Genomic DNA, 13612 nt, shown 5'->3' on the forward strand with positions numbered 1-13612 from the left:
CTCCATAGTCTATTTTTTCATTTTATTAATAATTATAATACATCTTTATATAAGCGTTGTAATTTTTTCGTGCGAGAGAGAGATATACCTTTCTCCTTATAATTTGTAGTAATTGAGGCTCGCGATGATTGATGCTGCAATGTGAGAGTGATGTCTCACATCTCGCGAATCTTTTATGACTTCAGGGTCAAATGTCAGGCGGCACGCCGACGATGAACGGGACGACTGGGGTCGGCGGACCGAGGGCGCCGGGTGATATGAACAACAACGGTCTGTCCGGGCCCGCCCTCGGGCCCGTGAAGCCACCCCCGATGTCCATGCAGGCGCCAACCAGCTGAAACGAGGCTTCGCCGCCTCTGAAGAAGCTCAGGTGTCTCAGCGGTTACTAAAGCCGACGGGGGTTCTCTTCGCTCGTGGAATGTAATCGTGGATTGCGGGCAGCGAGAAAGGGGGAGAAAGGTATACGTTGCACCGCTGAGAATGACGAGATGGACAAAAAAGGGGTGGATGGGTGGACGACAGAGAGAACGGGCGAGATGTAGACGGGGGGAGGGGGAGGAAACGTCAAACGCGCGAAGAATTGGGACTCCGAAGTGGAATCCGAGGCTTCGAGGACAAAGTGACGAGTCTGGAGATTGGAATCACTGTGATCGTGGAAAATGGACACAAATTTAACGGAAGATAATGTTAATACAGTGTAGGACACGTGTGTGGCGTGAGCTGGAGCCCGGCACACCGTATTTACCGCAGGCATACAGGTACATACAGATACGTACACTAATACACGAGCATAGACACACATACACACTCCTCCCGGGCAACGCAAACGTTTAAATGACGTCGTAAAATTCTCCAGACGTTCTTCAGGCATCTCTCAGACTTTTGCGTTGTTTGCTGATGCACGTACGCGTCTTGTAAGATACGATACGACACCCGACACACACACAATGATAAATTAGATAATTCGTGTAAGATATATTTCTCTAGCGTGATGGGAGCGAATGTGGTTCCGCGCGAGAGTGCGAAAATTACATGCGCGTGTGTATGTGCGTGCGTGCGTGCGGCGGAGTCGCCTGTAAATATATATGTGTCGTATTCGACTCCGCGAGAGTGAGAGAGGACGAAACAATTACCACAGTATACGCACGCCCATCGAGATGACTCTTGTCCCGCTCGTGATACCGCCGTCGTCCACGCGTAAGGACGTATAAGGAACGCCGGATTTGAAAGGAGAGGGAACCTTAGCGAGAGCGAAGGAGACGCGAGGGGTTCTGTAACACGTGCCATAGTCCCACGATCTCCCGTTTTACAGCCGGCCGAGCGCGGGCAGCCACGAAAGGGAAAGGAAGCAAGACGACATGACAGTCATCTTATATTTCGAAATTGGATAATCGGGGGAGCGCGATAACACCCGATTCTTTTCGGGATATATTCGGGTCTGAAAAATTAATGTCCTAAATTTTCTGTCGCCTCATAGCACCGGTTGAATTCTTCTTCGTGGCCCTTCTAGTCTCCTGAAATTTCTGTTATATGTGTTACACGTCGCGAGTCAGACGCGCGATCGGCTCACGCGACAGCCGATACCAAAGATTAATTAACGACATTAGGTTAAGAACCCCTCGGAACGAGCGCCGCGGAAAGATTCAGTTTTAGACAGCCCGACGCATCACGACGAATTATTTTTCGTAAGCTTCATCCGTCGGCGAGTCTTCGCGACGGTGAAGAGCAGCGGCGGATTATCGCTTAGGGGCCTCCGAAACTTAACTTCGAGCGGTTTCGCAAAACGATAAAGCATATTACTCTCAAACATTTTACTAACTTTCATTCACTAACTTTCGTTCGTTGACAATGCTATTTTTATCATAATTTTAAATTTTCATTGACGATAGCGAAATAGAGGGATTTAAAGTGATTTACTGGCTGAGGGCTTTTAAGTATTCCATAATCCGCCACTGTCCGAGAGTCGCGAGCTCCCATCGGAGCAGAGTGAGGGACTTAGTCACTTAGCTTTAACGCTTTAATGCCAAAAATACAGGCGGCGCTTATCTATACCAAACGCCAAACGGCATACATTCGTAATCATACGGAGCCAGAAAGGAGACCGGCGGAAACGCTCTCTGCCGCGTTTACCGCCGCGGCATTATTAACTGTGAGCTCGTAACGCTATTAACTGTGAGCAATTTCCCGCGACGCCGGAAATACCGGTCCGTCTCATTCTCGCGTTACATCCGGGCTTTCTCTCGTTCGCGGCCGGTTGCGCGCGAAAATAACACTTCTCTTCTCGTTCCATATCACAGTTAGCAACAGTGACACTTTTTATCTCGTGGATATGAATTAGTGATCCATATTACAAATTTGTTTATGCCGAATAGGATTGAACATTATTGTTGCAATTATTTAGAAATGACAATTAAAATTGCTCCGAATTCGAACGAAGTGATCACTTATCCGTTTAACGCAAGGTGCGCGAAGTCTGAGAGAAAGTGCGCGTAACGGGAAATTAGTTTACATCGAACATTTGTAAATGATCGAGGAACAACGGATCGAACCCGACGACTGTCGCACCGCGTTAGTACAAAGGTCCTGCGACACGGCGGAGGGGAACAGGTCGGACGACAGAGGCAAGCAGTACGGGGCGCAAAGAACATTGTCTCCCTACGTAGGACAGAGAAGAGAGGGGACGACACTTTCCCATTTTTTATCCATCTGTATATAATATCACTTACCTAGGGCTCTATTAATAATATTAACGACCGCCTATCCCTCGCGAGGGGGGGAGGCAGCTCCCATTACTACCGAGAAAATATAACATTCTTATAAATACAACCTGGTGTATTCCAAGAGCGTTTTTCATTTCCAGTCGGAAGGATCTGCGACTTCGACTCCGACATACCGGCAGATCCTACGTTCCGCGACCGGGACGTCGCCTTCTTCACCTTCGCCATCACACTCTCCTCAGTTTCAACTCCTTCGTCCCTTTTCCCACCCAGCGATCTGTCTTTTTGCTGTGCCACGAGAAATCGAAATTGAGGTAAGTCCCGACATATATGAAAGTTCACCAGATCTGATCGAGGGCCCTATTCAATGCGTGATTCCACAGGGTGGAAGGATCGCAGGAGGGGTTAAGAGGGGAAAGACGGTAGCCGACGCTCTCTCGCGTGGCGCCGAGCTAATACGAGAAGGGTGGAAACGCGATTTCCCTAATGCCCGCCAGCCCGCGGAGCCGAATGTTATTATGCGCGGTGAAGACTTTATAATGGGACGTGGAACTCCTTAAAACTCGCGGATACGCGCCTTCGAAAACGCCGGGCGGCTCCGTTACGGCGCGGAAGCGAGCCCATAACTGAAAACTTATGCCGCTGCGATTGCGTTATGAGGTCGTTTCGCTCGATGGGCTGTGTTTCATTTTTAGAATTGCGCGCCGAGTGATTCGTAATCGGTTGCGTCACGCCGTTACATCCGCCGTTCGTGGTGAAAAAACTCGGTCGCTCAGTCTAGTGAAATACATTGTAATTAATGATTCGGTCAAAACGGACAACGCAAACATCACGAAGTCGCTTTGTTTGATGGATTCTACTAGTTTCGCGATTAGAGAGAGAAAGAAAGAGAATGTATGTGTTTGTGTGTGTAATTACATCGAGCACGTAACGCTATTGATTTTTTTCCAGTTAAAAATCACACTTTCGGGTTAATAAACTTCACGTTGTAATAAATTACGCGATGCAGTTCGAAGATAGCATTAGGAGGCCCAGTCGACTTTAATTAATTTTTCTGGGAGCGGCCCAGAAGTTGTTTTAATTCGTACTCCACGCAATTCATCGGCGAAGATCCTATCAAAAATAATATCCACCTTTAATGCGTTCGGGCCGGAAGGGGTTAACAATCTCGGCTCGCTTCCGGTGCGTGCTCGGGCGAATTAATCCGACGTCGCGCGAGTAGCCGCGACTCGTCATCTCGACCCTCGAACCACGCCGCTCTACCACCAGCACCCCTACAGCCGAACACCACTACCATCACCACCACCACCACCACCACCGTCAGCGTCCACGTCCAGAGTCGCATTAATCACGTCGAAGGCAGACGGAGGTGGCGGCGACGCGAGCGGGGGCCAAGGGCGATGCGAGACTAGGAACGAAAGGGAGAACAGAACCCCTTAAAATAATCTGGCCCGAAATGAAATCAGCCAAGGCAATTTCCAACCCCCTCCCCTCTCTCGTATCCGACCGGCGATGTTAACAGCGGTGGCGGTTTTATCCCGCCCGGACGGCGGTCCCGTCCTTTCCCTTTCTACCCCCCCTTCGTCCATTCTCCCGATTCCGTCGTGGTGCAACCGACAAATGACGACGCGGCGGCAACCCCCTCGCGGCGACTCACGGAATTAAAGATCACGAGATAAGAGTGTCATCCTTCGCTATGCATTATGTGTTCGGCAAAAAGCTCGCCCCTGGGCCATCCTGCCGTTCCACCGCCTTTGCCCCCTCTGGCACCCTCTCTCTTTCTTTTCTCATCTCTCTTTTCGCTGCTTGCCTCCTTCTAGCACGCGTTTGTTTCGAGCATACGGGAGAGAAAGAGAGAGGGAGTAAAAAAAAGATGAAAGACTCCAATTAATCTACTTCATCCATTTTTTGCCCGTTCAAGGCATCTCCGCTGGCGTTCCTTTCGTATCGACATTCTTTTGCTAGCATGCTGTAGATATAATGAAGTCCTGAACGTTGAGTGCCTCGCGAGTTTGTAAAGATTTTCTTGGAGACGATTGTGCAACGGGATGTACGCGAGGATGCATCTCGGTTATGATCCGCACATCCTTTCTCGGTCCGGGCGAACGAGATCTTGGCCGCGACCGGTAGTCGTATTTCAAGTTTTATCGCCTTGAAAACATTAAGAAGCTAACACAGAACGTTGGGGCTAACTTCTGAGGCGAATTCATCGAATCGAAGTTCGAAGGCGTATTGTCGAAGTAGCGCGATAATAATTGCGAAACTGAATATCCCTAAGTTTATTAGGTGTAAACAATAAAATACGGAATAGGAGGAACAGAACATATACTTATTGCATAAAAGCAATGAATATTTTGCCAATATAATACTACAAAAATTTATTAAGACACGGTTATATGTATTTATAAGTTGCAACCAGCAGTCCTTCGGAGATCACATCAAGACTTCAAAGTAAGTAAATATTAAATAAAGAATAATTTATTTTTCATCAACCTAAAGAGAATTTTTATAAAATATCTTGTCTCGATTCTACTTGGTAATCGTTATATTTTTCCAATAAAAAATTAATTTTATTCGAGATAAACGTTCAAGAGCGGATCGAGACAGGGAGGGAGTGAGGGAATCGCTTAATATCGTCGGCGAAAATCGAGTTTCAGAAGCCGTGTTCTGAAACAATCCTGAAACAATCACACGGTTTGGTCGTTAGTACGTAAGGCCGTGCACACAGACAGAGAGCCTCCACGGCCTTTGGTTCGGGTGCGGGAGTCGACGCCGTAGGGCCGCGCGTTATGTATAGGGTGTACCGAAGGAAATAACCGTCATCTGTATTCGCGATAACATCGTAATTGAATGCGGTTGACGGGGATTTGCAGCGTACGACGGCCGACCACTGACGGCCCCCGCAAACGGTTCCCCTTCTCACCGCGCTCTTGCAATTCTTCCTCCGTCGTGCCCTTCCCTCTTCGCGCACCCCGCTACCCTCACCGATGATCCTTCCCTACCTTCTCCTCTTCACTTTCCTTTTCTTCTCCTTTTCTTTCGCTGACATTTTTTATTCTCGCCTCGTTTCTTATCCTCAAAAATGAATTTAGAAGATGTTATAATGCGGAATTAGATACCGTACGATTGAGAGAATATAAAAAATTCCAAGGAAAATTTTTCTAATAAACAATTAAAAATTGTTTTATTTTATAAGCAATAATTTTTTAATTTTGATATAAATTAACGTCCTTTCATATTCCTCGCAGCCAATCTTCCATCGGGATCTCCTCTGTTCTCCCGTTGTTTACTTTTTCTACCCCGCTTCCTGAGCCGACCTTCTCATTCGCGTCCCACCATTTTCCTCCGTCGTACCCCTCCCTCCTACCCTTCCTTCGTTCACTTTTTATCTCCCGAAAGTGAAGCATTAATCATATCAAGGCACGGGAAATCTACTTCGATATTTAGGGTGTGCCGTGGTATTGTCACGTGTGTGTACACGCGTGCGTGAGCGCGCGGGGAAAATCGGGGATGCCCGAGTGGCTGGTGGTAAATAGCGATACGACGATAGCATAGAGAGGAGAACGCAGCGAAGTTTATGAGGGAAATTTCGAAAAGGAGTTTCTGGGCTATTTGGAGGGCTGTTTGGTCGTCATTTTCTCGTTCAGAAGCGCCCGTCTGTGACCTTTTCTCGAAGAACCGAATAACAGGAGGCAACTGTGTCTTCGAAGATGGATTCGGGTCAATACGGTCTGCGGTATTCTAATTGTGTCGCGACACCTCTAAATTTACTTCCTTCGACACAGACGGTACCAAATCACATAGTCCTTGACCGATCTGAGATTGATTTTTTCTCAACGAAAATGTTGAAGTATTCTCTCTTTCGGACTCTGTCCAGTAATCAATTATTAGAAATAGAGGTCTTACCGCACTTTTCAAAAGAAGGGATTAAATAATGGAAGTATGGATTCAATTACAAGTGGATTATATGATAGAATTATATTTAATATAATATAATATAATTTTAATTTGCTCAGTTACAAAGATATATAATATCCAAAAGTAAAAATATGTGATAAACGAACTTTCATGATATTTTCGATAAAGAAAGATTGCTTCTAATGTGACTAATGCAGCTGCAGCTAAAAAAATACAATGATGAAAATCATATGATGGTTTTGAATGATATTTGCACAATATAGATACATGTTTTCGAATGCTCTTTCTCGATGCCGAGCTTCGACCGTCGGCACTTGGCCCGGTTAATCCCGGCGCGAGATCGGAAAAAGGACGGGCCGCGCGCATCGCCGCTAATCAACGGTAGAAGAGGTCGTTTTGCGATCCGGGATAGCGATCCTTGCATGCGGAATGCGCTGATGGGAAATACTTGTTACGTCGTGGCTACTGTCACGGTCGCTGATTGGCGCATGACCGTTGGATTTCGCGCTTTATTAATGGCCGTCTGTCGTCGTCCTTCTCCCTCGCGCTCCCTTATCCCAGACACGGGATCTCCGATCTGGGTTCACCTCTCCTCCCCTCGCCCTTTCGGTATCGGCTGTCCCTGCGTTTCCGCGTTGCATCGCGCCACGACGCGACGTCCGACGCCTGCGCCCCGCCAAATTATTTACGGAATCTCGCGTTTTTCGCGCTTTTCGTGCCCTGATTTCTCGTCCACCTCGGCTCGTGACGCAGATCGCGAGCGAGATTTTATTTCGGGAGCACATCGCGAAGATCGATCGCGACCGCACGCCTCCGATAACACTTCGCGGTTTAATGTTTCTCAACTTTCTCGCGGTAGGATGGAAAAAAATTAATACAAGCCACACCCGGTCAGCGATGCACACATTGCATCTGTCAGATGCGTTATTTCACAAATATTGGTCTATAATTTTGCAAATATTAACGTATTGAGATTTGAAGTGATATGAACATTTGATAATTATTGAATTGCATTATTGTGCGACGCTATCGTATAAGGTGAAAATTGATAATACATCAAAGGGTTAATAAACATGTTTATTATATATGTTTATGTCGATCATGGCAGCGCCGCTATAGTTAATCTATCGGTATATATCGGAATATGTGCAGACTTAGACAGAACACAACAACGGGATATACGATGTAGAATAATGTGGAAATAATTGCTGCGCACGCGAGAGAGACTGATTGAACGATGTACATATTAAATCGTTGCATACTATTTCCTGATAATCAATGCAGCAACGATGCGTTTCTATGTCCGATATAATAGCATCGTTATATTGCGGTTACATAAATCAGTGATGAAGTCCGAGCTACATGCTCGGCGCTTGTAATATTCCGTTTGCCGGATTTCCGCGAGCGCGCGCGCTTGTAGAAAATTATAATTACGCGAGCTTCGATCGCGTAAGCCTATAAATGTATATTGTAATTGTCCAACAATTTTCGTCATAATATATACTGGTCATATTGTACGGGCCGTCTCAGACCTATCGTAAAATATTTTCGAGGTAAATCCAAACGTGAATTCGATTTGGGACAATTCAACATTGAGTTTGCATATAAATAAACTACAAATAATTGCTGAAGTAAAATGGATCTGCAATACAATAGAGCTTGCTGTTCTGTTTTATCAGAACTTATTTGATTCATTTTTTCTGAAATGCGACAGTTCAATTGATATTAAATCTAACATTAAAATCATGTTAAAAATGCAAATTTAAAGGATGTAACGCGAGAGATAGGTACACAGGATAGAGAGTTAATCAAGAATTGAAATTTATTGTTCGTTTATATGCCTTTGAATAGAATTATCATGTCGGCCGGATAATCACGCGTAAGCAGGAAGAAGGGACGTTTAGACTAACTTCCTTACTCCAAATCTCCGAAGTCTCGTTTATCGTATTACCAAGTACCATTCGCGGCGTAGGAACTGTATCGCAGCGAGAATAACCGTTTGGTAGCTGCTGCGAAGGATCTCACGCGCGAGGATACGGGCTGGCGAGACAAACTAAGAATATTACCTTCGGGAATATATACGGACTAACGATCTACCGATGCGTATTAATAGTCTCGACGGCGCTAACTGTCTCGCCACTTAAGCGCCGAAGTCTGGCGACCGAGTATTTATGCCGCTTCGTAATGGTCTCTCGACGGAAGTTCTCGAAACCCATCGAGTTCTCTCGAAAACCGAGGCAGTATTATGCATTCGATATTATGATGTATAAACGCTTTTAGGCCTTGAAATCATTTAGAAGTTTTCTGCTCTCGAGTGCGATTCTCCATAGCAAACAATGTTCCGTGAAAACAAAGTATAAAGATCCAAAATTAAGACCATTTATTTTGTCATTTTATATTGAAAATTCTTATTAGCACATTAAATAATATAAGTATAAACAATATTAATATTTAAATTAATATTGACAAAAGATTCCGGACATGTTTAAAAATGTTTATTTTTCTTTCTCTTTTTAAATGCGTTCTTCAGGAATTGAATATTTCTATTTCACCAGACAATTGCATCACAGCACGAAAACCTAACTTCTTGTCGTAGATTTTATTGTCTGTAAGTGAACGGTAGTTTGCGTTCTTCGTTCTCCCTCGCTCCGCTTATCCGTCCGTCCATTCGTCACTGTTCCTTCAACCCCGAAGACGGCGGGAGGGGAAGACCGTTCACGGATTTTACGAGGGACTAGAGTCGAGTATCGGTGGGCAATTATCCGCGAAACAAACAGGTCCGCGAGGGAAAGTCTAACGACTGCCGGGGTCTTCCCGGCGATTACCTCAAAGCAAACCGCCTAACAAGACATTGTTCCGAATAGCTTAGCCATTCCTCTCCTCGCCGTCTCCGACCTGGTGGCTCTTTTCCACCCTCTCATTCACCCCCGCCGAACCTCGCTCCCACGTGGAAGAGACACCACATCCACCGGGACGACCGAACCCAGCAGCAGTTAACAACCCCGGTCTGGCGACGGTCGTTAGCAACCAACGTGGGTCACCTCCCGCATCACGTTCCGAACTTAAATCTATAGCGCATCTCGTCAACGAAATCTCGTGTATATATATTGGAAAATACGCGACTGCTTCTCATTACCAGAACTTGTGATAATTCGATATGTGAATAACTTAATCTATACTATTATCTATATCTATACTATTATATAAAATCCTTACGGGTGGTGTATGTTTGAACGTTAATAACGTGAAAACTATTGGACCGAATTTTTACCACAAGTACATGAAATAGGGCTAGAATTTTCCGGGGAGTGCTATAGAGTGTGTAGTTTTTCGTTACCGATTTTCTGAAAACCGATTTTTTTAATTTTTCTAATTCTTACGGGTAAAAGAATTTAAAAAATCGGTTTTCAGAAAATAGATAACGAAAAACTATACACTCTATAGCACTCCCCGGAAAATTCTACCCCTATTTTATATGGTTTTAATACAAATTCGGTCCAATAGTTTTTAAGTTAAAAACGTTCAAACATACACCACCCGTAAGAATTAGAAAAATAAAAAAAAACGTTATTAACTTAAAAACTATTGGACCGAATTTATATTAAAACCATATAAAATAGGGGTAGAATTTTCTGGCGAATGCTATAGAGTGTATAGTTTTTCGTTATCTATTTTCTGGAAACTCATTTAAAAATTCTTTTTAATTCTTACAAGTGTGGTGTATGTTTGAACGTTTTTAACTTAAAAACTATTGGACCGAATTTGTATTAGAACCATATAAAATAGGGGTAAAATTTTCCGGGGAGTGCTGTAAAGTGTATAGTTTTTCGTTACCGATTTTCTGGAAACCGGTTTTTTTAATTTTTTTTAATTTTTACGCAAAATAATTGACCGAATCTCGGAGAGGGAGAGGGAGAGAGAGAGAGAGAGAGAGACTATTGAGCGAGATTATTTGCGTGTATTATTACACATGTCCTCCGGGGCGAAGCCCGGGTAACCAGCTAGTGTATACATAATTTTAATAACGGCAATTATTTATATCTATATGTCGAAAATTTTATACAGTTATTGTCATTGTTAAAAGACATATTTATCTAATATTTCAAAAAATTAAGGATTTCAAATCGCGAAAATTGATATAGTGTCAGGAGAATATAATTAATAAAAAGACTATCTAAAATTCTAAAAAATCTCTCCAAGTTTCTAAAATTGTCTTTGAGGCATCTTTTAGATAAGTGTATTGTCTGGGGAGTTATAAGTTTCATACAGTTCTGAATCATAGAAATATGCGTCACTCCTCTACTTCTACTCTATACTCACATTCGTGATTTGGACCCTCTTATAGCTTTTAATTTTCCGAAGGTATTATTTTCTCCTGGAGAGTTTGGAAGAAATTATGGGTCTCTATTGGAGAATAAGAATGCTGAATGCTCTGGCGGAACATTAATACTGTTTACGAAGGCTCTCGTATTAGGCTCGATAGAATGGATACGCCGGAAGAGGGAGATATTCCACAAGAGGAGGACTCCGCTGCTTGCCTATTCCTTTAAGAAGTTCCCACCGCTATATATACTCAAGTACATATATATGCGCGCGTTAGCGCCATTATCGCCATCCGCGATAAGGTCCCTCGGGTGATAATATATTCCGGCAAGCATCTCGGGAAAAAATACAGATTAAGGCTCCTAAGCACGGATTTAACGCTTATTTATACTCCGCTAAGTACCGGCATTACCGCGTATTACAATCCAAATGGTCGCTCGAACTTTTTCACTGTCACCTGCTTCGAGATTTTCGCCGCATTTTCCATTTCCTCCCGCACCGCCACGCTGCTTCTTCCTCGAACGAATTTTTTTCTCCCGCACTTTTCTCTTCTCCACGTTTCCTCGCGGCTGTTTTATCGCAAATGTATATCCGCACTTATTCAAGTTTAATGCGTCGCATATTAGCGAGTTAAGAGACAATCGTTTTTATTTCCGTCGCTATGCAGAAGTTATCCGTATCACTTGCAAATATATAACAAAGTATTCCAACTAGGACGATAAAATCGATTCTAAATCCATCGTGGAAATAAGCTCGTCGTCTGCGCTATTACGTAGACGGAATTTTCGGAGACGTGTGCTTCTCCTCGGCTCTCGAACTATAGCTATCGCGCGCGGGTGCACGTTTCGCTGTTTCTTGCAGTTCGTGTCCTTAACGATCCTGGAATACCTCGTTTCCTCTGTCTTCGACGAGGCGTGCGTATCCCTCTGGTGTACCCAAGGGCTCTTAACGGACGATGGGCGATAAGGGCAAACGGCTTACGAGCCCGTCAGATTCGAAGCACCGCCACCGCGATCCGGCCGTGTCTATTCACTTCGAGTCCCATCCACTCGTAGATTTTCCGCTCGCGTTCGCGGCTCCGGCTACTTCGAAACATTTGATTTTGATCACCGCGAAGCGGCTCGGTAGTAACGTCGTTCTTTACGTCGGGCTTCGGTCTAGTCCGGTTGAAACTGCATGTACGGCACACGAGCACGTGGCTCCGGAGTCTTACAATACTTTGTTACTGCGTCGTTAATTTTAACACCCGCTACGTGCCGGCGCTTTCGCCAAGTTTTTCGCATCTGGCCGGCAAGAGTTAGTCGCGTGAAATGCGCCTTGTCAGTTCGAGAAAATGATCGAATTTATCGTAGCTTGGAACTTTTAGCTTTCAAACGATCACGTTATAACGGACTGCTCCATTGTAGTAAAATCCACGTAGGTGTTATCGGAATTGTAAAACTAATTATCATCCTATTTGAAATTCTCTAACAATTATACGATTACGTAGATTGAGTAAGACGATACCGCTGGACTCTGGACGTTTTATCAGTTGACAACGAGAGGCGAGACACCGGAGGATATTTTATCGTGACCGAGGGAACGAGGCCTAAAATCGAATTGCCCGCACGTAATTATTCGGTCTCCTTAGCGTAATCGCGGCAAGATTATCGCCTATCTTGCGGCTCGATTCGTCGTCGTTAAAGGGAACGCTTTCATGTCACCCCCGGGAGCGCGTTGGGGACATTATGGCTGGTAGGCCGCCGGAATTAGTAAGAGGCGAAACGATGGCGACTCAATTCGATCTATCATCGCGCCACGCAAGCCATTCGCATTCTTTAGATTTCGGGACCAGTGCGTAACATAATTTCTGTAAATTTTAATCAACCTGGGAACGTAAATGCGTACCCGAGAGTCGCCGTAGATCGTTCCGTGTAAAGATCACATGGATTAAACCGAAATAGACCTCTCGCGATAGTGGGGAACCGATCAAATCGTTATCCCGGCCGCCGTCTGCCGTGTCAGGTCCGCGGAGTGAAGTAAAATGTACTCGAAGGGTTATGGTTAGCCATCCGCGGGGCTTATGGGCCGATCGCCGCCGATGGAATCAGCGTTCTGCCTCCATCCCGCTGCTCATAATCAGTTTTAGATTAATTAAATTTTACGGCCGCTATCGTCGATAAACATTAAATTTAACGGGCCGGTCCTGCCCAGGCCGTTACGGCTCGTTATACGATCCCGTACGCGCCATGGGCGTTCACTCGAAATACCAATCGCTCGCCTCGGATGCTTCGGTTGCATTTTTACTTTGTCAGGTAGCGCGGTAACGCGGTGAAAAATCGATCTCGAGATGTTGATGAAAATACACGGCTTTCTATGCATGTCAAAATCGAATAAAATAACTTCCAAATTCAATGTTGTTATTTTCGAAATCTCCATGCAGGTATAAAACAATTTATTCTATATACTTCACGGAGTGAAGGTATTCTCACTCTTCAGCAGAAATCGCCAAAAATTGATAGTGTCTTCATATATATATTTTTATACAAATATAAATCTAAAACTTGTGAAAAAAGACTGACGTATTCAACGTGAAAAAATAAAAATATACCGTTTCCCGCAATTTTGTTGTACAAATTTTATCGGCGAAAATGGAGTACCTTATATACCCATAA

At 44.5% G+C, this 13612-nt stretch overlaps 2 protein-coding genes across 4 annotated transcripts in view; one reads left to right on the plus strand and one right to left on the minus strand.

Annotated features, from left to right (window-relative positions):
• LOC112452141 (LIM domain only protein 3-like) overlaps window positions 1-3716 on the plus strand; it is a 70454-nt gene extending 66738 nt beyond the window's left edge. For 2 of the 3 annotated variants that reach the window (XM_025012213.1, XM_025012214.1), the window contains exon 5: window positions 186-3716. In XM_025012213.1, coding sequence (XP_024867981.1) covers window positions 186-338 — 153 coding nt within the window. In that variant the 3' untranslated portion in view covers window positions 339-3716. The remainder of the gene's footprint in view (window positions 1-185) is intronic. The other variant, XM_025012212.1, reaches the window with a different exon arrangement.
• Window positions 1-13612, minus strand: part of LOC112452145 — a 200304-nt gene that overhangs the window by 67888 nt on the left and 118804 nt on the right. The window lies entirely within an intron of this gene.

This window comes from Temnothorax curvispinosus, unplaced genomic scaffold (genome assembly GCF_003070985.1).
Source record: "Temnothorax curvispinosus isolate PA1 unplaced genomic scaffold, ASM307098v1 QBEX01002996.1, whole genome shotgun sequence".
In the NCBI taxonomy this organism is placed as follows: domain Eukaryota; kingdom Metazoa; phylum Arthropoda; class Insecta; order Hymenoptera; family Formicidae; genus Temnothorax; species Temnothorax curvispinosus.